Raw genomic sequence first — 22695 nt, forward strand, 5'->3', positions numbered from 1 at the left:
TCATGATCACAGGGTTGTGAGAGTGAGCCCCACGACAAACTCCATGGTGGGCATGGAGTTGCTTAGGATTCCTCTCTCCTGCTCCCACCTCCGCCTGCATGTCTGTCTGTCTCTCTCTTTCACAAAAAAAAAAAAAAAAAAAAAAAAGAGAGAGAGAGAGAGAGATCTAGGACAGCTTGGAAACAGCACTTTAAGTAAGGTATATATAAAATGTTAAAATAACAAAGTTTGCTGGAATCAGAGAATATGATTCACACACAAAGTATCTGAAATAAGCATAGAATAGTGACCACAAACTGAGAATGTGACTGCTAACTCCAGCCTTTAAATGTTTCTATTTGGCCTGCATAGTGTTTAAACTTTTATATTAACTGCTAACATTTAAAAATCAGACTTCGGCCGGGTGGCTCATCGGTTTAGCGCCACCTTCAGCCCAGGGCATGATCCCCACATCAGGCTCTCTGCAAGGAGCCTGTTTCTCCCTCTGCTTGTGTCTCTGCCCCCCACACACACACACCCCATGAATAAATAAAATCCTTAAAAAAATAAACATCAAACTTCATATATGAATACAGATTTTCTACTTCTCTTGTAAAGTTGAAACATCTGGTAACATGGCACCACTATTAACATGGTAATAATTAGCTCATGCCAAAGAGTTGCTGGACCTTTTTAGACAGAAAAATGTTCTCCAGTTCCCTACAATCTCCACCTAAATCCATTTGACTTGTTTGTTACCAAGCCCCTGTATACATCTGAACTTGCAACACGTACCTAAAAGGGCACTTGGGATTTTGACAGATAAAAGTGCCAATGAGAAAATTCAAAGGTGGGAAAACAACACATAGGAAGTATAAATGGAATAGACAGACCATAGATAGACATGGACTATCGACAAATAACTGTAGTTAAGATAGCAGGGAGAATGATGAAAAAGCATAAGGCTGGAAAGTTAGATGTACACACCATGGAGCCTAGATCATATATGATATACATACATTATACACTCCCAAAACACAAAGAAAAAAAACCCAGATGCAATTACCCACACACATACAAACCAACTCTGAAATATCCATTCATTTGCAAACATTTTTTTCAGTCCCTACTACATACCAAGTTTTGGAGACCGAGAATTAATTTATGGCACAATTTCTGCCCTATTGCTCCAAGAACCTAACAGGGAAGACTACACACGCCTTGCACAAAGTGCAATCACTGTTTTGTGCGTCTAAATATGTACTTTTTTTACACTATCATTCCCCTTTCCTTAAATGCTCTTTACAAATTACAACACATAATAATATATATTTTATAAATAGTATGCTATATACAGCAGTCTCTCTTCTCTGGGGTTTCAGCTACCTACAATCGACCGCAGTCTGCAAGCAGATGATCCTCTTTCCAAGATGTTGTCAGGTCAGTAGCGGCCTAAGGTAATGCTCTATCACAGCGCCTACATCATTCACCTCATCTCACCTCACTACGTAGGCATTTTATCATCACACCTCTTGGGATAAATCACCTGCAGTAAAGGGGCAACTACTGTACAGTTTATGTGGCATCCATATTACATAAACAATTCGTATTTTACAGAAGACCCGAAGAGCATATTCGAAAATACTAAACACTAGGTCTATTCCTTCACTTGTGCAACAAAGGTCTATTTTTTTTCTAAAGATTTATTTATTTATGATAGACACAGAGAGAGAGAGAGAGAGAGAGAGAGAGAGGCAGAGACACAGGAGGAGGGAGAAGCAGGCTCCATGCAGGGAGCCGGACGCGGGACTGGATCCCAGGACTCCAGGATCACGCCCTGGGTGGAAGGCAGGCGCCAAACCGCTGAACCACCCAGGGATCCCCGCAACAGAGGTTTAATGAGCCCCTAGAATGTGCTCATTAGATATTTGGCTAGGTGGAAAAGCTGCTTATATTATAATGACCAAAAAAAACATGTACATATATATATTATAATGACCATTACTTTTATTATCATAATGGCTGTGCTATCCCTGTTCTCAGTGGATTCACTATCAGAAAAAGGGAAAGAAAGAAAGAAAGAAAGAAAAAGAAAGAAAGAAAGAAAAGGAAGGAATTAAGAAAGAAATTAAGGAAAAGAAAAAGAAAAAAAGAAAGAGAAAGAAAGAAAGAAAGACAAAGAAAGAAAAGGAAGGAATTAAGAAAGCAATTAAGGAAAAGAAAGAAAAAGAAAGAAATTAAAAAAGAAAGAGAGAGAGAGAAAGAAAGGAAGAAAAGGAAGGAATTAAGAAAGAAATTAAGGAAAAGAAAGAAAAAGAAAAAAAAGAAAGAGAAAGAAAGAAAGAAAGAAAGAAAGAAAGAAAGAAAGAAAGAAAGAAAAAGAAAGAAAGAAAAGGAAGGAATTAAAGAAATTAAGGGAAAAAAAGAAATTAAAAAAGAAAGAAGAAAGTGAAAGAGAAAGAAAAGGAAATCTCGGGTGCATGGAATTGCGCTATCTAACGTTTCCGCGAGTTCTCCAAGTGTCCTGTAGCGATGCGTGTCATTCTCACAGAACCCCCAGGACGGAAAATGACAGTCAGGCGGCCGAGCCCCACTCCTTAGAAACAGCCCGCCCACGTCTAGACGCGCACACGCCGCACGGCGGCCCGGCCCGGCCGAGCAGGGAACGCGCTGGCGCTGGGTGAGGGCTCAGCGGGCGGGACTCGTCTTCCACGCTCCCCGCGCGGCGCTGCGCTCACCCGGCCGCACCCGCAGCGCCTCGGCGACCCGGGGCCGACGCCCGCCCGGCGGGTTCCCACGGGGACTCGCCTCCACCCGCACAAGCACGCGAGGGGCTCAGGGCAGACCCCGCACGCCGCCGCCGGCCGAGGACGGGCGGGCGGAGGCTGGCGGGGCCGCGACTGTCGTTGATAAGCGGCGGTCTCCGGCGGACACACGGGTGGGCTCACCGTCCCACACCCAGGTCGGGCCCAGCCGGACGCCCGCGCCGACCCGCGCTCCCAACTTCCACGCCCACGACGAGCGTGCCCACGCGAGCGCAGCGCTTCGACGACCCAAAGCGCTTTACAGCCGCCGCGTCCAGCCGCAGCCGAAGCGCGGGCCGCCCGGGCCCGGGCCGCTCCTCCCCCTCCCCAGCCGCCCGCACGGCCTGGCCGCGAGTCCCCGGCCGGCCCGCACCCCGCCGGCCTCCTCCCCGGGAGCCCCGCACCCGGCCCACCGCCCCCCTCACCGCCGCCGCCGCCGCCGCCGCCGCCGCCGAGGAGCCGCTCCTACTGCCCCGGAAGTACTCGTCTTCTGTGCGGAGGCGGCCCCGCCGGCCCAAGAGCACTTCCGGGTCAAGCCGCGGCTCCGGCCAGCGCCAGCTGAGCTGCCGGTCTGGTAAGTGCGGCTTCCGTCGGGGTCGTGCCGGGAGGCACTGGGGGTGCTGAGGCAGGAGTTTGAACCGGTGGGTCGGGGTCCGGCGTGGGGGAGACGAGGATGTCCCCGCCCTTTTGAAGGCGAGGCTTGAGCTGCAGGAGTTCAGCCGTCGTCGCTCTACGGAGCGTCAGCTGCCTGCCGGGCGCTACCCTGGGCGTCGGGGACAGCACTGGGTTACGAGCCGCCCCCGGCCCTGCTCCCAGTTTGTTGACTGTAAACAAGTCAGCAAGCAGACACTACGGTCTAAAACGGCGGCGGGGGGAGAATGAGGAGTCCGAACACTTTACGGGAGATTAAACGGCATCGTGTGATACGGAACAGGGAGAGTGATGCTTAGGAGGCTGTTGAGAGCATTGGAGGCGGAAGAAATAGCAAATGCAAGGAAAGGCCTTATGGTCGTAACAGACTTAGCAGGGTCAAGGAAAAGATTAAAAAAAAAAAAAAAAGAAAGGCCGCTGTTAACTTGCCCAAAAAGAGGAAGGAAGATGGGCCGAATCTTGTAGTGTCTATGAGCCAGGACGAGGAGTTTGACTTTTATTTGGAAACAACGGGGGAACGATTGAAGGTTTCTCTGCAGAAGCTTCGTATGCTCTGATTTATGACTTTTAAGATTGAAATTGACCTTCATCAGGAAGGTGGATCTCTTCAGTTGTCTTTGAGCGGTGAGAATGCATGCAACCGGGACTGAGCCAGAAAGAGGCACTAGAGACCCCTTCAGTGTACGGATGTGAAAAGTGAAGTTCCCGGGAAGTGAAGGGATTTGATCTTTTAAGAACCCAAGTCTCCCGACCCCATCTGTTGCCTGCAGAATCACCATATCACTGTCCGTATATAATAATTGTCACTTCCTAAAACAGCTAGGGCCTTTGCTTTTCATGGCGGTTCTCTTAAACTTAAGGGCATCACTGTCACCTGGTAGCTGGTTAAAAATCCCTATTCAGGGGATCCCCGGGTGGCTCAGTGGTGTAGCGCCTGCCTTTGGCCCAGGGCGGTCATGGAGTCCCAGGATCGACTCCCATGTCCGGCTCCCTGCATGGAGCCTGCTTCTCCCTCCTCCTGTGTGTCTGCCGCGCGCTCTCTCTCTATGTCTATCATGAATAAATAAATAAATAAATCTTTTTTAAAAAAATAAAAATCCCTATTCAAAAGAAAAAAAAAGATAACAAATTTGTAAGAGTATAAAATAGGTAGTCTCCTCTGATTTTCTGTGGTAATGGAAATTGCATAGAATTTGAGGTTCAAAAATGGAATCTCGGTAAGTCACTTAATTGTGCCTTGCATTTAAAATGGTGCTAATAATAATTATAGCAGCAGTTTTCAAACGTTTTGGTCTCAGGATCCCTTTACACTTTTTAAAATGTACTGAGAACACCAAAGAGTTTGTGCATGCGACTTATATCTATCAGTGTTTACCATTCTAGGTATCAAAACAACTTTCAGTTATTTATTTGAGATAATAAATTCATTACGTGTTAACATACATAGCATTTCTATGAAAAAATATTTTCCAAAACAAAAAATCATTGCAAGTCTTTTTAATATTTGGTTTAATAGAAGATAGCTAGATTCTCATTATCTCCTGAATTCATCCTCTTATGTTAGCACTCATCATGTAGCTTCTGGAAAATTACACCATATTGTGTGAGAATGAGAATGTAAAGGCAAATAAGATCCTAGTATTATTATGAAAATCATTTTGAAAAAGTCTCAGGGACCCCAGGAGCCCCTGTACCACTACACTTTGAGAATCACTGGATTGCAATATTGTCATGACAATCAAAGGAAATATGGGCTTGATTTGTAAGTCATTAAAACTATGCACATGAAAAAGCAGATGCTCGGCCCTACACTTAGAGATGCCAAATCAGCAAGTCTGAGTGGGACCAAGAAATATTCATCTTTAACAAGCCGCACGGGTTAATTTGATATAAGTTCTCAAAAATTGCAATTTAAGAAAACCAGGTACAGATCAAACTCACTCTAGACTATTTTCCCCACTAAAATTTTAAAAGCTACGCTTCCATATCTTCAAAAATCTCCATTAACACTTTCCAGAGCCTGAGACTCTGGAAAGCCAGTAAGAAGTTGGTAGCAAGTACCTTTCTAACTGCCAGGTTGAGCATCTGAATTCAAAATGTTGAATCCAGTCTTATGCTAAAGAATGAAAAAGTTTTTAGATGCTGATCTTTAAGCTTATGGTCTTTTGGAGAAATAACTGATAAAAGAAGGAACCCAGTAAGTCTTAAAATTGAGTACTTTCAATGTGCTAGGTGACTGACCGAATAAAAGAAATTCATCCAAAATGAAGAGGGTAAAGGTTGAGCAGGCTTCTAGAATAAGGTGAAATTTGAGTTGGATACAGTACAGAGGGTGGAATTTCCACAGGAAGATACTAGTGGGGAGGAGCAGGAAGTTTCAAGTAAAAGGGACAACTAGAACCTAACTTTAAAGTAAAAGGTTATTTGGAGAGATTAGAGAGGGAAACGAGTGTAGTTAAGGCTTTGAGCCATGACTGGAGGAAGCTGGGAAGACTATAGGATTTAAGCAAAGAAAGGAATGATAATGATAATTAGCCTCTAGCTGAGGAAAGAGGCCCCTGCAAGAGCATAGCTAATTGGTGACAGAGGTGTAACTGAAGACCAGATTTCTAGACGCATTCATTCCTTCAGCAAGCAATTACTCTGCACGCAGGTACCACTGGGCTTCATCTGGATATTTCTGTTCTACCACCTGAATATGGATATCTGACCAAAATTTGAAGCTTCTCTCTTGAGCAGTAGAAAATCAATGGATTTTTAAATCACCATGACTTTATTTATGTTTAGGACCAGTTCTAAGAGGAGCAGTGTTTGGAGTATAGTTGGAGTTAATGAGACCCATTTAGAAATTAAAAGAATAGTATGGTGCCCAGGTAAGGTAAAAGGACTGTGACCTAGGGTGGGAAAACATCTAGGAAGTGGAATAATATTAACAATAGCATGTATTTATAATATACCCACATTAGTTCATCTAATGCTCACAACTACCCTATGAGGTTATTACTGTTAATAATCTTATTCAGTATATATGAAAACTAAGGCCTCGCAAACCCACAGCTTCATCCAGGTATGGGATCAGGCCCTTCAGTCCAAGCTACTAACCAAGAAGCCATGATGATCTTGTAACTTTGATCTTGCAAAACAAAGAATTATATTGTGTGGCCATGATCTAAGATATGTATATATTGGACAAGTAGATGTGAGGGTGAGAATGAGAAGTTCTGTTTTAGTTATACCAAGCTTAATTTTTTAGACTATAGAGGAAAAAAAAGTAGGTAAGATGATCGTAAATCTAGGCCTGTTACATCCTACATCCATATCTTTGTCATTTGCATTCAGTAATTTCAGCAAATGCTAATGGCAAAAGAATATAAGTCACAGGTGTTTTTCAGGGGGCCAGAAAATACATTGAAGTTTGAGCTGAGTGTCCAAACCAGTTATGAGGTGTGTGATAGTTCCAAGTTACTACTGGCAGCATAAGGGCTATTTTAATTAGGAACTTTTCAGAAAATGATCCTCAAAATTATGATTTCTGTTGGAATATTACTAACCTTTTTATGGTTCAGATCTCTATAATAATGGTTGAGTATAAGCAGGAGAGTTTTATGTTTGCTCTTTGCGACGGATGGAAGAGTACTAACAATCTGCTTTTCATTTGCTTTTTCTCCCCCTTGCCAATTCAAAATGCCACTTTGACCATTTGTGTGCCAGGCGTGGGGGAACTTCATTTTTCAAGTGTAACAGTGCCAGTAGAGAAGAGTAGATAAGCTGTAAATACAATCTAGAACACATCTAATTATGGAGAATAAAGCACTAATATCCCAGTATACTTGAGACCAATACCATCTGGGCATCAGTGTTTTTCCCAACTTTGTGTTATCCCAGAACTATTTCTGCAAACAGCAGTTTCCTCGGCCAACTTAATATTGAGCCACAGGAACGGAAATCAGCCACATTACTTCCTTATTTACTTCTGTTGAGAATTGAAGCAGAATGGAAATATTTCTTCTCTCTGAAGTTGGCAGAACAGCAACAAAGCAATCTGTTAGGGATGACAGCTTAGGGGTTTTTCTTTGTTTCTTTGTTTCTTTTTTTTTTTCTTTGTGATACAGCCAATATTTAGAATGGTTCTGTCAGGTAAAGTCATCTATGTTTCTGATTATTCATGATCCTAGAAAAGCTTATATTTTACTGTACCTAAAAGATGAAAAAGGAGTTGGATTAAACTTGAGTAACACTTCTCTGTTATTCTTTTTAATGCTGAAGAAAGCTAATGAAACATTCTACCAAGTAACTTCACCCACAAACATAGCATAGCCCTTTATAACTGTTTGTAAGAAGGTGGCACTTTGATTTTCCTTTTTGAACTCTTTCCTCTTCTCCTCTAAATGTCAGCTGCAGCATTAAGAAATAGCAGGCAAGGGTACCTGGCTGGTTCAGTTGGTAGAGCATGCAGCTGTTGATCTCAGGGTTGTGAATTCAAGCCACATTTTGAGCATGGAGTCTACTTAAAAATAATAATAACAGGCATGATATTGTCACGATAAGTCCCAAAACTAGTGTGTAAGGCATGATATTGTCACAGTAAGTCCCAAAACTAGTGTGTAAATTCCTGAGGGACAGTATCCTAATACCCTGGGCATCCCTTTAGCACCCAGTACTTCATCTTGAGCGTGATGGGCCCCTGATTTACCTGAACTGTTTGAAAATTATTACACCAGCGTGAGTAGAATGGTTATAGTCAGTGTAATTTTTGTTGAAATTAGCAGACTGATTCTGACACAAGGAAATTTAGTATGAAGAGCTCTCCTGATCCCAAAGGTGATTTGTTCCTTCACTCTGTTTTCTGTCACTGCAACCTTCTTGGACCCATACCTTCACCGCTTTCTCTCCCAGCTGCTCAACAGCAACAGCCTCTTATCTGCAAATAGACTGTGTCTTGGTACCTCAGACTAGAAGTCCTTTGTGTTTGGGATGCCCATGGTATGATTACGAAGTGCTCAGGCTGCGCCTGCCTTTATTGACCAGACATATAAGGAGAGTATAGGACCTATTGCTCTTCTGGCAACAGAAAGAAATCAACAGATAAAATCAACAGATCAGGCTACAGCTGCCACCTTTGACCTAAGAGCAGTTTAAGAGTGTACATAGTATTTTTCTAGACCTGTCTTGTAGGTTTCTCTAAACTTCTAATAGAGGCAAATGGTTGTTTCTATACAGAATAGGCACCACAAGTCTTGACCACATGGGCAGTTTGTGTACCACCACGTTCCAGTAGATAAGGAGGAGAGGAGGTTGATATCAATGATGAGTATTGCCTGGTAGCCACAGCCACAATTTAGTCACTTGCTGAACTGAATCTTTCTTCTCCTACCTAACCATTTGTCCATTTCCTTTTTTTTTTTTTTTTAAGATTTTTTATTTATTTATTCATAGAGACACAGAGAGAGAATGAGAGGCAGAGACACAGGCGGAGGGAGAAGCAGGCTCCATGCAGAGAGCCCGACGTGGGACTCGATGCAGGGTCTCCAGGATCACGCCCTGAGCTGCAGGCGGCGCTAAACTGCTGCGCCACCGGGGCTGCCCCATTTGTCCATTTCCTTTTCTTGTTTTTACATTTAGTCTTAATTTTTGTGGTTCTTTTTTTATTATTATTTTATTTATTCATTCTGAGAGAGAGGCAGAGACACAGGCAGAGGAAGAAGCAGGCTCCCTGGAGGGAACCTGATGTGGGACTTGATCCCAGGACCCCGGAATCACGACCTGAGCTAAAGGCTGATGCTCAACCATTGAGCCACCCAGGTGCCCCAATTTTTGTGGTTCTAATTTTGAATGAAATTGTATATGAATGTTTATTTCTTTAAAAAATAATAATGTTGGAGGGAGGAAGTAGAATTCTGTCAGGAGGCAGCACTTTAGTGTGTCTCTTTCTCTTCCTCTCTGTTCCCCTCGCTTCTTTTCACCACTCTCTCTCCCTTCTGCATCCGTGTGATCCTGTCTCTCTGCTTCTGTTTCATGTGGCTCAGACCTGACTGCCTCAACACCTTCTCTTTCTCAAATGGCCCTAACCCACCATGTCTCAAATCCAAATTCCAGGATCAAAGCTTCTGATTAGTTTAGTCGTCCAAAGGGTTGACTTCCTCCTGGGCCCTGGAACATAAAGGCAGGTCTCAAAAAAGGGAAAGGTAAGCCAGGCACATCATAACAGAGATTATTTACTGCAAACTCAGAATTCACAAAAACAATGTAACATCATGGTTCGACTCCCAAGTTCAGTTTAAAATGCCTGGTTGATCCACATTATTACTTATTTGCAGTAAGCGAAAGAAAAACGTGAAATTTAAAATTACAGATTGAAATTACGTAATAGTGTTTCCTCCTCTCCCCACCAAGATTTTTAAATGGTTGCATAGTATTCTGAGTAAAAATGTTCCATTTATCTTAAATAATGGTTTTATTATCAGATGTAGATTTTAGGACACTATCTAAAAAGACAATAATAGTTACTAGAGGTTACTCAGTGATTACTATTGCCAGACCCTGTGTTTTATACAGATAATTTCCTCAAACCTCACAACAGTCCTATAGAACAGGCACTATTATTTTCTCCATTTTAAAGATGAGGGTACCGAGACAGGCAGATTAAGTCATTTACAAAAGTTGCAAGGCTGATTAGAGTCTGTCAGGATTCAAATCCAGAAAATCTGGCTCTGGAGACTGTACTCTGAATCTCCCTGATACTCCGCCTTTTTCAGAGGCCTGTACTTCCACTGATCCAGGGTAATCAAAGTCCAGAATGGAACATGAGTGATAGTTCTCTCTTCTTGGAAGTGTTCAGTCTGTACCACCATTGGGCAATGCTGTGGTAGAGGAAATCAGGAAATATAGTCATAGCCTCAGGACGCCAATCCATGGGCCCTCTGCCTCAGAATCATCCAGGGAGCTAATTAAACACCATGAATTCCAAAGTCCAAGTCCAGAGGTTCTTATTCACTAGGGCTAGGGTGGAACCCAGGAATCTGTATTTTTAACAAGCTCTCTGGTGATCTTAGTAGTCAACCTGGGCTTGGTAATCCTTTATCCCTACTATTTTCTTCTAGGACAAGATGGTGAATGAAGACTTTGGGAGTTGGGGTTGACCCAAGGACTGCCTTTAGGCACTATGCCTCTTAAGTTCTCTGGATTGTTAACATTGGCTGTCTCAGTATAGTAAGTGCTAGTAAATGCATGTCAGTTTGCATAATTATGATCCCTATTATGTAACATTCTTCAGTTTACAAAGATATATCACATACTTTTTCAAATTTATTTTTTAAAGATTTTTTATTTACTTTATCAAATTTAAATGAATTTCCATGAGTAAACATTTATTGAATATGTGCTAGTTTTGAAGTATAGCAATAAAAAATACAGTCCCGTGCTTAAGGGACTCCTAAGTGAGAGGGGATGGACTGCCAATGAGTAGTATAATGTGAGAGCTACAGGGGTTGGGGGAAAAGCCAGCCTGCATCCAGGTATACTCTGGACCACGTGGGAGGGAGAGCCAGGACTTGAGACTCAGGGAAGCTACATGAAGGAATTCCACACGGCAGTAACACTGCCAGGACACTGCTTGCCCCACAGCCCTCTCATATAGAGGCTGTTTATTCTTCTAAAGCTCCTGCATCTCAGCAGAGAGAGAGAGTCCTTTTTTTTCTATTTCTGGTGTCTTCTACTCTAGCTGCCTTGAACCTGGGGGGACATTCCCTTTCTTACAGGTAATCTACCCTACTCTTGAGCCTCCACATTCTTTGACTTCTTCTTTTTTATTTTTTAAATCTTTTTTTAATTTTTATTTATTTATGATAGTCACAGAGAGAGAGAGAGAGAGAGAGAGAGAGGCAGAGACACAGGCAGAGGGAGAAGCAGGCTCCATGCACCGGGAGCCCAACGTGGGATTCGATCTCGGGTCTCCAGGATCGCGCCCTGGGCCAAAGGCAGGCGCTAAAGCGCTGCGCCACCCAGGGTTCCCTGACTTCTTCTTATTGGACAGTTATCTCCTTCACTCACTTCAGCCTCCCACTCCAGTTCCGAAAGTCCACCTCCAGATTTGCCATTGGCCCAGACTGCTCCCCTCCAGAATCAGGAGTCAGACCCAGCATGCTTAGGCCACCCCTTCTCATTACCACAACTTGTAGCTTTTCTTCCTGAGCACCTCCTAACCAGTGATCTCTGTGCTTTTTCCTCTGTCCATTTACTAAAACACTTCTCTTCCATTTTCTTTTTCTTTTTTTTTAAGATTTTATTTGTTTATTCATGAGAGACAGAGAGAGAGAGAGAGAGAGAGAGAGGCAAAGACACAGGCAGAGGGAGAAGCAGGCTCCGCGCAGGGAGCTCGATGTGGGACTTGATCCCGAGTCTCCAGGATCATGCCATGGGCTGAATGTGGCACTAAACCTCTGAGCCACCTAGGTTGCCCTTCTCTTCCATTTTCAATTTTTATTTATCCCTCAGGTATTGTTGCACACCTCATTTTCAAGGGGGCTTTCTGTGACAAGTTTAGTTCCTCACATTGAGTACTACTGTAGCATCCTGTACTTTACCTTGGGTAGCATTTACTATATTGCATGTGTTTAGTTAGTGTCTGTATTCTCTGCCAGACTGAGCTCCATGGAGGCAGAGGCGGTTCTCTAGTACAAAAGGTTGGCACATAGAGCTCAGTAGATACAGGTGGATAGATGAAAATGTATACCTCATCTAAAATTGTGGTTCTCTGGCACGTGGGTGGCTCAGTCAGTTAAGCATCCAATTCTTGATTTCAGTTCGGGTTATGATCTCAGGGTTGTGAGATTGAGCCCCACCCCAGGCTCCTGGCTGAGCATGGAGCCTGCTTGAGGTTCCCTCACTCCCTCTCCCTCTACTCCTTCCCTGCTCACACACTCTATAAAATTAAATTAAATTAAAAATTGTGGTTCTGAACTCAGTGTGGAATAGGTGGGAAAGAAGAAGATGATGGCAGGATAAGAAATGAGGTGGTATTAGAATAAGGTAGAGTTGTGGGTGGTTTATCTGTTTTGTTTATTTTTGTTTTCCCGACAAAGAGAGGAAGCCTCTGGCTCAGAGCCCTTAGCAGACAGCAGTTAATAACATTGTTTTCACCATATTTATGTGTACGGTTAACGTTTATTTACAAAGGTGATATAGACTTTCCTTTTAAAATAAATGTGTGAAAGTAAAATAATGAGTTGACTTAAAAAAAATCATGCTAATAGAAGAAATGAATGAAATTGGGAAAACATTGACTTGGATACAGCCACAGGAACTCGTCTTCAAAGTTCTAGGGAAGACTTAGAACACTTTTCCTCTTTTCCTCTCACAATTGGAAGTCATTTCCTCTCACAATTGGAAGCAGTAGTTTAGAATAAAGGACAAAAGTCTTATCCATCAACTGTAGATATTGTACTGAAAAAGAACTTGAGAAATTACACATGTCAAGCCCTGAGCACAGAGCCTGGCTTATGGCAGTCATTTACTACTTAGTGTTCTTTGCATTGTTTCCACTCACCACTCTCCCTCAATAGAGAATCCTGGTCTCTGTCTATACATACAGTATAATTTAAAGGAGCAAATCACTGTATAGTAAATGGGTTGGACCATTTCTGAAATCCCCTCCAATGCCCAAGATCTTTATTTCCTGTAGTGTCATTTTAGCTGGATTTGGGGAAGAAATAGAAATAAACACATGTATTTGAGCTACTATGTATAACAAAGTTTGAAGTCTTATGTTTTACTCGAAAAAGTCCATTCTTATATTTTAAAGATATAGCAAGGTATAGAAAATTATTATTATCATTCAATCATTATTTCACAGGCTAATGAAAATTAAATGACATTTACAGCTTGCTGTGATTCAGACTTTGAGGAGTTTAATGGCTAAATACAATGATCCAGTGCTTTTTATGTTCTGTGATCAAGCAATCTTTACAAAAGTACAAAGGAGAGTCATTTCCAAAACTAATTATTTTGGGCCTTTATAGGAAATAAAGCTAGGCATTTCATCCTATCTTTTATAGAAATAAGTTGAAATTTTTCTTTGAAAGTCATTGAGTTAAAAGAGGAATCAAATTACCAGAAAGGTAATCGTAGCTGGGATATTTTGCTCTTTGTTCATGATATTTTATTGTCTGGCACGCTTCTCTATAGTTGTATTTGTATTTCTACCAGCTAGACATTGAAGATGTCAGCTCCTCCCTGAGCTAATTTTGCAGACTTTGAGCTAAAATTCGGTATTCTCACAAACTGTTAAATATACTGTATTTTGTCTCTGGATACTGAAGGAAGTGTTAAAGGAAAATTCTTTAGTCTAACATTGTTGCCCAAGAGGGAGGTTCTAAAGCTTCAGAAGTCAATAACTACTTATATATATGTAGTAGTACAATTTCCTTTCTAGTATTAAAACAAACAGAAAACTACCTTCTACATTATCTCTGCATTATTTAAAGCTAATATATTATGTATTTGGATTGCTCAAATTTTGAACTCCATCGTTACTATTATGATGTATCAGTTGATTTACATTATTGATACAACAACAGATGGTGATAGTGCAGGTTGAAATAAAAGATCATTAAGCTAAATATTTTAGCCTTTTTGGCTCCCTGTTGCATAAGATTTGTCAGAGTAAAATAGAATCATAGCCTTTCAGAACTAGAAGAGTCTTTAGAGAGGTCTCATCTAGTCTCATTTGATGAATGAGAAAATGGCCAAGGGAGAATGCTACTTGCCAAGGTCTTAACAGCTTGTTAGTAGCACAGTGAGGACCAGAATCTAGGTCTGCCTACCATTTTCTAATTCAGTGCTCTTTCTATGGTCTCGGTGTGAGATTTTTAGGTAGTGTTCTTTCTATTTTGCTCCCTGATGTCAGAGCCAATTATTCTAATCAATTTCACATCTATTCATTTCTAAAACATAAAAGTTTCACCCCATTATGAGTCTTTGTTGGTTAAACTTTATATCTGGCTTTCTTTTAGGTTGGTATCCACTCACATCTTTTATTTTGAAGATTTCAAAATACGCCTGAATCTCCCACTTGTTTGGAAAACTCCCAATACCAGGCAATAAATTACCCACCGTGCTCTTGTTATAGAATAGAAGCTTTTGAGTTCTCCAAATCTAAACAAGACTTCCTCCCATTTTTCCATGAAGCCACATTGTTGTCTCTTCACTTTAGTGGTGAGTGTTACTGTGCCAGCAGCTTTTGTTTTGGAAGATGTCGGCTTCAACGAAATGGCCCCACTGGGAACAAATAATAGTTCCTTCAATTCATCATTTCCTCCAAGCTTTGAGCACTCAGCAGGTTCCCACTCAGGGGACGATGTCATCATAGCCAAAGAAGGAACTAGTGTTTCACTTGAGTGTCTTCTCACAGTCGACCACTACGAAGATGTCCGTTGGTACAACTCAAAAGGCCAGCAACTGGATGGCAGAGGCAGAGGTAACTATGCCAGGGTATAATTAATCAAGGTTACTCATTTCCTGTTAGTTTTGTCTCCTTGAAATATTCAACAAAGACTCTTAACGATGAGGTGCTAGGGGGAAGAGTTAAAACTTTGAAAGGCCTGCAGTATTCTAGCTATGAGAAAAAGCAAACCAATTTTAATTACTTAACCAGAAGAAGAAAGAAATAATAGTTATAAATTTAAAAGATGTTCACTTGATAACAGGGAGCTAACGTCTCTCCTGCTGGTGAGCTAGTTTTCTTCTTTTGAAGGTAGACTACATCAGGGCTGCTACAGACAGCTGTGTGGGCTGTGCACTGCACAACCCCTTTCACCTAAACTGTAATGTGAATGATAGTGTGATGGCCCTGTGTGAATACAGCAAGAAGGATTATGGCTAGACTTAGATAAATTTGTCATAAATTTTAAAATCTTCTATGGAAATGAGTCACTAAAAATTTTAGAGGAAATCCAGGATGTTTTTTTAAAAAGTGTAGCTCTGTGCATCAAACTTTTAAGTCCCTCTGAGAATTAGAATGGCACTGAGAAGGAGCTCTATAGGCTCTTCCACCTCAACTGTTTTCCGTGGTATACCTTAATTTACTTGAAAATGGGAAAGCTTCTCTTGTGCCTTTGTGTCTCAGTCTTAAAAATTATCCAGACATAATATTACAACTACGTCTCTTTTTTGACAGGTTTTTATTTTATTTGTTTTTGCTGTTTGTGAACCTGTGAACACATCTTAATCAGAATATTATTTCCTAGCTAATATTCTGCTAGAAAGAGCTTTTTGAAGACTGCTTGTGTTAAAGTACCTCAAAAAGATAAATAAAATTAAAAAAAAAAAAAAAATGGATCCCTGGGTGGCGCAGCGGTTTGGCGCCTGCCTTTGGCCCAGGGCGCGATCCTGGAGACCCGGGATCGAATCCCACATCGGGCTCCCGGTGCATGGAGCCTGCTTCTCCCTCTGCCTGTGTCTCTGCCTCTCTCTCTCTCTCTGTGACTATCATAAATAAATAAATAAAATTTAAAAAAAAAAAAAAAAAGTACCTCAAAAAGAAATCATGAAAAATCAATTGGATAAAGATTAAATTAGAGGATGCTCATAACCTACACTTTCAGAAAAGGCCTTTCTTATCTTTTTCGCTAGAAAGATAATCTAACCTCTTGGAATATAAAGGATATTTGATTATTCACATTAGAATGGAAAACAGAAAAAGAGACCAATGGTATTTTCTTCTAAAATATACACTAAACATTTTAACTTTCTATAAACTGGGTAACTGCCTGCCAGGGAATTAAAGAGTTTGAATTGTTAGAACAGAATATTTTTAATCAGCTTCTTAAAAGTATACATCTGTTGACCCAGGATCTCTAGAGTAATGCCCAGAATGTATATTTTGACGTGATTTGGTGTTTCACATTTGGACACAATGATCTAGACTCCTACTCCCTTTGGGCACTAGGATCCTCACCAAACACTTCTGAGATTTGAATTTTTCTTTTTTTTTTTTTTTAAAGGAACTTTTTTTTTTTTTTTTTTTTTTATGATAGTCATACAGAGAGAAAGAGAGAGAGGCAGAGACACAGGCAGAGGGAGAAGCAGGCTCCATGCACCGGGAGCCTGATGTGGGATTCGATCCCGGGTCTCCAGGATTGCGCCCTGGGCCAAAGGCAGGCGCCAAACCGCTGCGCCACCCAGGGATCCCTGAGATTTGAATTTTTCAATCAGTGTGATCATTACAGACTGACCACATCAACAAAGCTTAGGTTAGGATGAGACCAACCAAGTGGAATGGCAGTTTCATTTTCCTTTTTGCCTTTACTTTGAAAACCACTAACATCTATCATTGATGCTTTCAGTAGCAGCTCTGGAAAATTCTATTAAATTTTATGAATCTCCAGTGAAAGGAGTTTAAAGAGCATGTCAGCCTAGTATAAGGTTCATAAATCTTGAGCTATTATCAGCAAGTAAGCTAGAGAGTTTACATTGTGGTTGTAGTACAGTGGTTGATGAATGGAGTGATGTACTTCCATCATACTTTGGATTCATAGGATAGCCTTTTCGTAGCTCCAAATTCATAGAACAGAAGCATATAACTACAGAATTTAGATAAATTTTGATGACAATAAAAATGGACACAATCCAGAGTGCTTACTAATTGATGTACCACTAAAATAATTGAGAACCATAGAATCTCAGGGATGAAAGATCTTGAAGATCTCTTAACTGCAATATCTTAAGGTTGGGCACTCAGGTGGTTCTTAACAAGCAATCCCCCAGCCTTCTCCAAGACACTTCCTCTAGTCATGGGGACTCATGTCTACACCCCCAGTTGGCCCATCCATCCCACTTTGAATGAATGGCTTGTGTAGCTAAAGTACAGGATACACTGAGAATTTACCACAAACAGAATTGTGGGGCAGAGCCAAGTTACAAATGGGTATTGAATCAAGGTAGGTAGGCCATCAGCTTTGCTTTTTATACTCTTAGGTATTTTGTGTACATGATCCCTGAATGAAGATGCCTTCGTGTATAGAAGACAGGCAGCATGTCTTAGGTTTAAAACAGAACCCAAAGATCCTTTTGGCATCTTAAGGGCAACTTTATTCTCTTTGCTAAGCAGTTCATTTACCCTGACTTGTGACACGTATCTTTTGGCTTGTGCTTCAGTTATTCTTGCCAGAAAATCAAGACATTATCAACAAACCTTTTCTAACAAAATAAATTAACATGTGCAAGCCATGCCATATTTACTAGTTAGACAATGCACTAAACTGGTAGGATTGTATTTTTTTTTTTAATTTTTGTCTCGTTACGAAAAGTAAACAAGTACAGTTAAATAAAAAGAAGAAAATGTAATCACTCAACTCATTACCCCAGAAATAACCATTATTTTGCATTTCTGAGGCATTTTCTTCTATTATGTGAAAATGTATTGGTACATACATATGAACTTTTTTTTTTTAAGATTATTCATTTAGCATTATAGGACTAACTATCTCCCTGAAAGGCTTGCTGTGTCTAGCCTCAGAATGTAGCTATGGTAATCATTTGTGTCAGGAAGGAAGATCTTGATTCTCTTTTTAACTTCAGGCTGTTTAAATTTCTACTCTGTACACAAGTAGCAGAACCTAATAGATGAGGTAAAGCACTCTCGTGAAGAGGTGGCATATTTAAGGTAAGGCAATTGGCTTTTTCAGTAATAATATTCTTTATGCTGTAATTTTTTTTATTTCTGTTGGGTCATCAGGTGGAAAATGGTTGATTTCTGATAACTTCCTGAATATCACCAGTGTAGTCTTTGATGACCGAGGGCTCTATACATGCTTTGTCACCTCTCCAATCCATGCCTCCTACTCTGTCACCCTTCGTGTTATCTTCACCTCGGGAGACATGAGTGTCTACTACATGATTGTTTGCCTGATTGCCTTTACAATCACACTCATCTTGAACGTTACACGGTTGTGCATGATGAGCAGCCATCTTCGTAAGACTGAGAAGGCTATCAATGAATTCTTCAGAACTGAAGGGGCTGAGAAACTTCAAAAGGCCTTTGAGATTGCAAAGCGCATCCCCATCATCACTTCAGCCAAGACTCTAGAACTCGCCAAAGTCACACAATTTAAGACGATGGAGTTTGCTCGTTATATTGAAGAACTGGCAAGAAGTGTCCCTCTTCCACCCCTTATTCTAAACTGTCGGGCCTTTGTTGAGGAGATGTTTGAGGCTGTGCGAGTGGACGACCCTGATGACATGGGAGAAAGAATTAAAGAGAGACCTGCCTTGAATGCTCAAGGTGGCATTTATGTCATTAACCCAGAGATGGGCCGGAGTAATTCACCAGAAGGAGATTCAGATGATGGTTCTCTGAATGAACAAGGCCAGGAGATAGCAGTTCAAGTTTCTGTCCACCTCCAGTCAGAAACCAAAAGTATTGATACAGATTCCCAAGACAGCAGTCATTTCAGCCCACCTGATGATCTAGGATCTGCTGAATCAAACTCTTACTCCAAAGATGGGACATATGAAAGCCGTCAGCTGTGAGCTATCCCAGTACCTGCAAAAACAGCTCTCACAAAAGGAACGTATTTCATGCAGGAAATAACATTTTTACCAAAATATAACTGGGGGTTCCCCCTTGTTAATATTAAGCACATCAGAATGTGACTTATTGCCAAAATCTTTGTAAAAATTCAGTGTTTTTAATATCTGATATTTCTCATTTTCCTCAAGCTTGATGAAATGACACAAGCTAAGATTTAAAGGAACCCGAGAGAGAAGCATAATGGACAAAGTGCCACACTAAGAGTTCCGTGCCTCCTCTTCTGGTCATGGTTCTTCAAATGGTTAGGGTTGATGCTTATCCTGAGGCCTCACTTTTCCCGCCAGTTAAGTTGAAGGATTTGCATTAGATGATATCTCAAGTCATTTCTAGCCCTGTAACTTCTTACCTGTCCCTGTTAAAACCACCAGATTTCATCAGCACATCACCAAATAAACCCTTCCCTAGACTTTTAAGTACCTTTTTATGGAAAGGATCAAGCTGAGACTTTATTTTGTGATTTAAATTCCCACACCAGTGCTATAGTGCATAGACGTGTGGGTGTTTTTCAGATGTTTTGCCATATGGAGTGTGCAATTGTATGTGCTAGATCGAGTCTCTTTAGTGTAGCCAATGTCTGTATTGTTATACAGATATCAGGGAGCTAACTGCTCATTAATAAACTACTTTCCGTGAGTAAATTGGTCCTTTTGGGGGATATATCATGTCTTTTTAACTTACTGAAGCATCATTTAGTTCATTGAGCTGGCAGTGATTTCCCAACTGATCTCCAAAAGTGAGCAATTTGTTCTTAAGGAATAATGTCTTCAGTGCTTTTAGAATAAGAAACAATGTCAAATCATCTATCTCTTGTAAATCATGGATTTTTGACATTTCTGTTAATAGAATTTCTCAGGCTTTCCCTTTTTGAAAGTACTGGACTCCGTAGAGGGTTCTGTGTAAGGGATCTCATCCCAGGAGAAAACTCAGAGCTGGGTTCATCTTTAGACTTCTGTCAACACTCTTGCCCTCCATGATGGTTAATATGGTGCTAAAGGCTGCATGCCTCCTTATCTTGTTTGTTTTCTTTATACGTTGTTGTTGAGGTTTTTATTTTTGTGTACTTTAGATAGAGAATTCTGAGCTCAGGCTGCTTTTGTGGTCTTTCTGAGAAGCACTAACCTGAAATAAGATTAGATACTGGTATGTGGTATATGTGAATATATTAAATATGTAGGCATAGATATAGGTACCAGTATATAGATATATATACACACAAAAATGATCTAGATATAAAGAGAGAAAAATTATGGATGAGGCCATCTGATTCAACTGTGTATAATGAATACTTGAGACAGTATTTCTTGCCTGGTTGAGGCCTAATATAATAGAATTGTAAATACTCTTCAGAATAATTTCTTCAGCTACAGGAAGCTTGGTGTCATATGATTTTTAAGAACTTGGCAGTGGAGCTCCATTTGGTGCTTCATGTTTCTTCATTTGGTTTCTGATTATTGAACCATTACTTGAACTAGAGGCTCCTGAGGGAAATGTTCAGAGGAGGTTTTATCAGGATTTTAATTTAAGGTTTCAAATGGAGGAAGGCAAGGAAATAGAGAGTGTAACTAGATAAACTCACACCTCCCTTTGTCCAGGCTTATCACAAATAATACATCTCTTCTGGATAGCATGAATGAATCAGTGTGCAGTTGTATCAGATGGCATTATGGATAAAGATGATAATGCTGCCGTTTCTATCTCAGGCTGTTTCCATGGAAACCTCCAGAGCCAAACAAAAGCTACCACCAATCATTTAGCCAAAGCTCGCCTTGGCTTGTAGACTTGCATGTCTTTAAGAAATACTGTTTTCATACATTTGGCTTTGAGAGCAAGGGCTCTTCACCTTTCCCTAGACCCTAGATTATAGAACACTTTTTCCTTCCTAGGCTTTTTTTCTTAAAAAATTAAAAATGCTAAAAATCTCTTGTCTGAGGTTTGTTCCCTGACTATCCTTCAGATCGTCAGATAGTACCTCCAATGGATCTATCCCTCAAGTTCTCACAATGGATGTGAGTGTTTGGAACCTTAAGGTAGAAATATTTAACGGTCAAAGTCCTGGGAAATGGGACTTTGGAAAAATATGAGAACTAATGAAAAAAATCTGTTAAGTTTACACAATACTGTATCACTATTGGCTACTCCAGTGTGTCCTGGTTAAATTAACTTTAGAAACGTAATGGTGACTTTATTTGGTAACTGGGTTACTTTGAATATTCCAAATTATGGTGCCAGTGATAAGGAATTACAGTAGTCAAAATTTAACTGGAGTTGGTGTTACATTTTTTTTTTTTTGGTGTTACTTTCTAAAGCTAGTTTCCAAGAGGAAGAAAACCACACATTAATATGTTCTGTATCTAATCAAATACTCTTCATATGTAATGAATAGTCTCATGTTACGTTTTTGTAAAATCCTTAACCTTTTGAACTTAAACTACAGTCTAAAAGTCTTTTGACAATAACTGTGGTATAATTAATCTTTTGTTTCAGTGGATTTTATAGTTAGTGAAAATGTGTTTAAATAGTCCTGTCATCTCATTTATAAATTTTGTATTGTGACTTAATGAACCTTATTGTCCTTATGAAATGAAATGATGGCTTTGTGAAATGAATTTACCAAAAATGGATATGTAAACATTTTTATAGATTCCTGGACAGCTGAAATGATGCCAGATGGACAGGCATCTTTTGAGCTGATACTCAACTTGAGTTTTAGGTAGTTCAATAAGCGTATCCTCACGTTGCATCTGTTCTGATAGTTAAATTCTTGATTCGGGACCAGCAAGCATTTGTATTTCTCCCAACTACCCTTACGCAAGTACCTTGGGAGTTGCCAATCTGAAACGGTTGTGAAAAGATTTCTGGCTCCTTCGCCTCACTTAGCATGCATTTTGAAGTTAAAGCACGTGGCTTTCTGTGTGGTCCTCCAGCTTCAGTGAACCCCTTGGTGTATTCCTCTCCACATCCTGCATGTTGCTTCGCCCCAGATCAGACTCTGTCTCCCATGTCCCAGAGTGGCATGGGAGCATGGCATGCTTGTTTTCCAGAGCACAGCCGGCCATGGGTGCTAGCCTTGTCTCAACACACCAGCACTTATAACACAAGTAAATCATATTTCCTGAGTCACCAATAAGAGAAGACAATCTTTTCTCATCCAGGCCGGGAATTTTGAAAATGCTCAGCTTTATACATAAACTCCTACATCTCAACACATTTCATAAGCGTGTTATTTTAGTGTGGTTCAGATGATGTTTAAATGGTCACCATTTTAATGAATACTTACATTATGATTTTGTCCTTTCTTTTAAAAAAAAAGTCATGCTTGAATATATTTATTAAATGTTCAATGGACTATTTCATTTGTCTGAAATCCTCTATTGAGTATATATTCATTTTTACGTGTGATGGAATTTGATGTTAATGATTTTAAACAGGAGTAAATTTTAATCCAACTTGAATTCTACTATGGTTACGCATTTTAATCTTAAAAATATTTAATAAGCATTTATATGTTTTTGGTGTTCTGGGCCATACTGAGATGGATGTGTTGCCTACAGTGTCCGTGAGAATGCAGTTAGCAGACACGTATGCAACAGTTTTTCACTTCTGAGGTAAAGCATTCCTGGCAAAGACCTAAAGAGGATTTAGCACATGTTTTGGAAAACACAATTAGTATATAAA

At 40.5% G+C, this 22695-nt stretch overlaps 1 protein-coding gene across 2 annotated transcripts; it reads left to right on the plus strand.

Moving 5' to 3' along the window:
• Positions 1–3306: 3306 nt before the first annotated feature.
• On the plus strand, positions 3307–22373 carry MFAP3 (microfibril associated protein 3). 2 transcript variants are annotated; one of them, XM_041749821.1, is made up of 3 exons: positions 3307–3357; positions 14444–14907; positions 18166–22373. In XM_041749821.1, the coding sequence occupies exons 2-3, from the start codon at positions 14613–14615 to the stop codon at positions 18957–18959; spliced, it is 1089 nt and encodes a 362-aa protein (XP_041605755.1). In that variant the 5' UTR covers positions 3307–3357; positions 14444–14612; the 3' UTR covers positions 18960–22373. The 2 variants fall into 2 exon arrangements, with proteins under 2 accessions (XP_041605755.1, XP_041605754.1); XM_041749820.1 differs by lacking the exon at positions 3307–3357 and adding an exon at positions 9533–10643.
• Positions 22374–22695: the final 322 nt, after the last annotated feature.

Source organism: Vulpes lagopus, chromosome 3 (genome assembly GCF_018345385.1).
Source record: "Vulpes lagopus strain Blue_001 chromosome 3, ASM1834538v1, whole genome shotgun sequence".
In the NCBI taxonomy this organism is placed as follows: Eukaryota; Metazoa; Chordata; class Mammalia; order Carnivora; family Canidae; genus Vulpes; species Vulpes lagopus.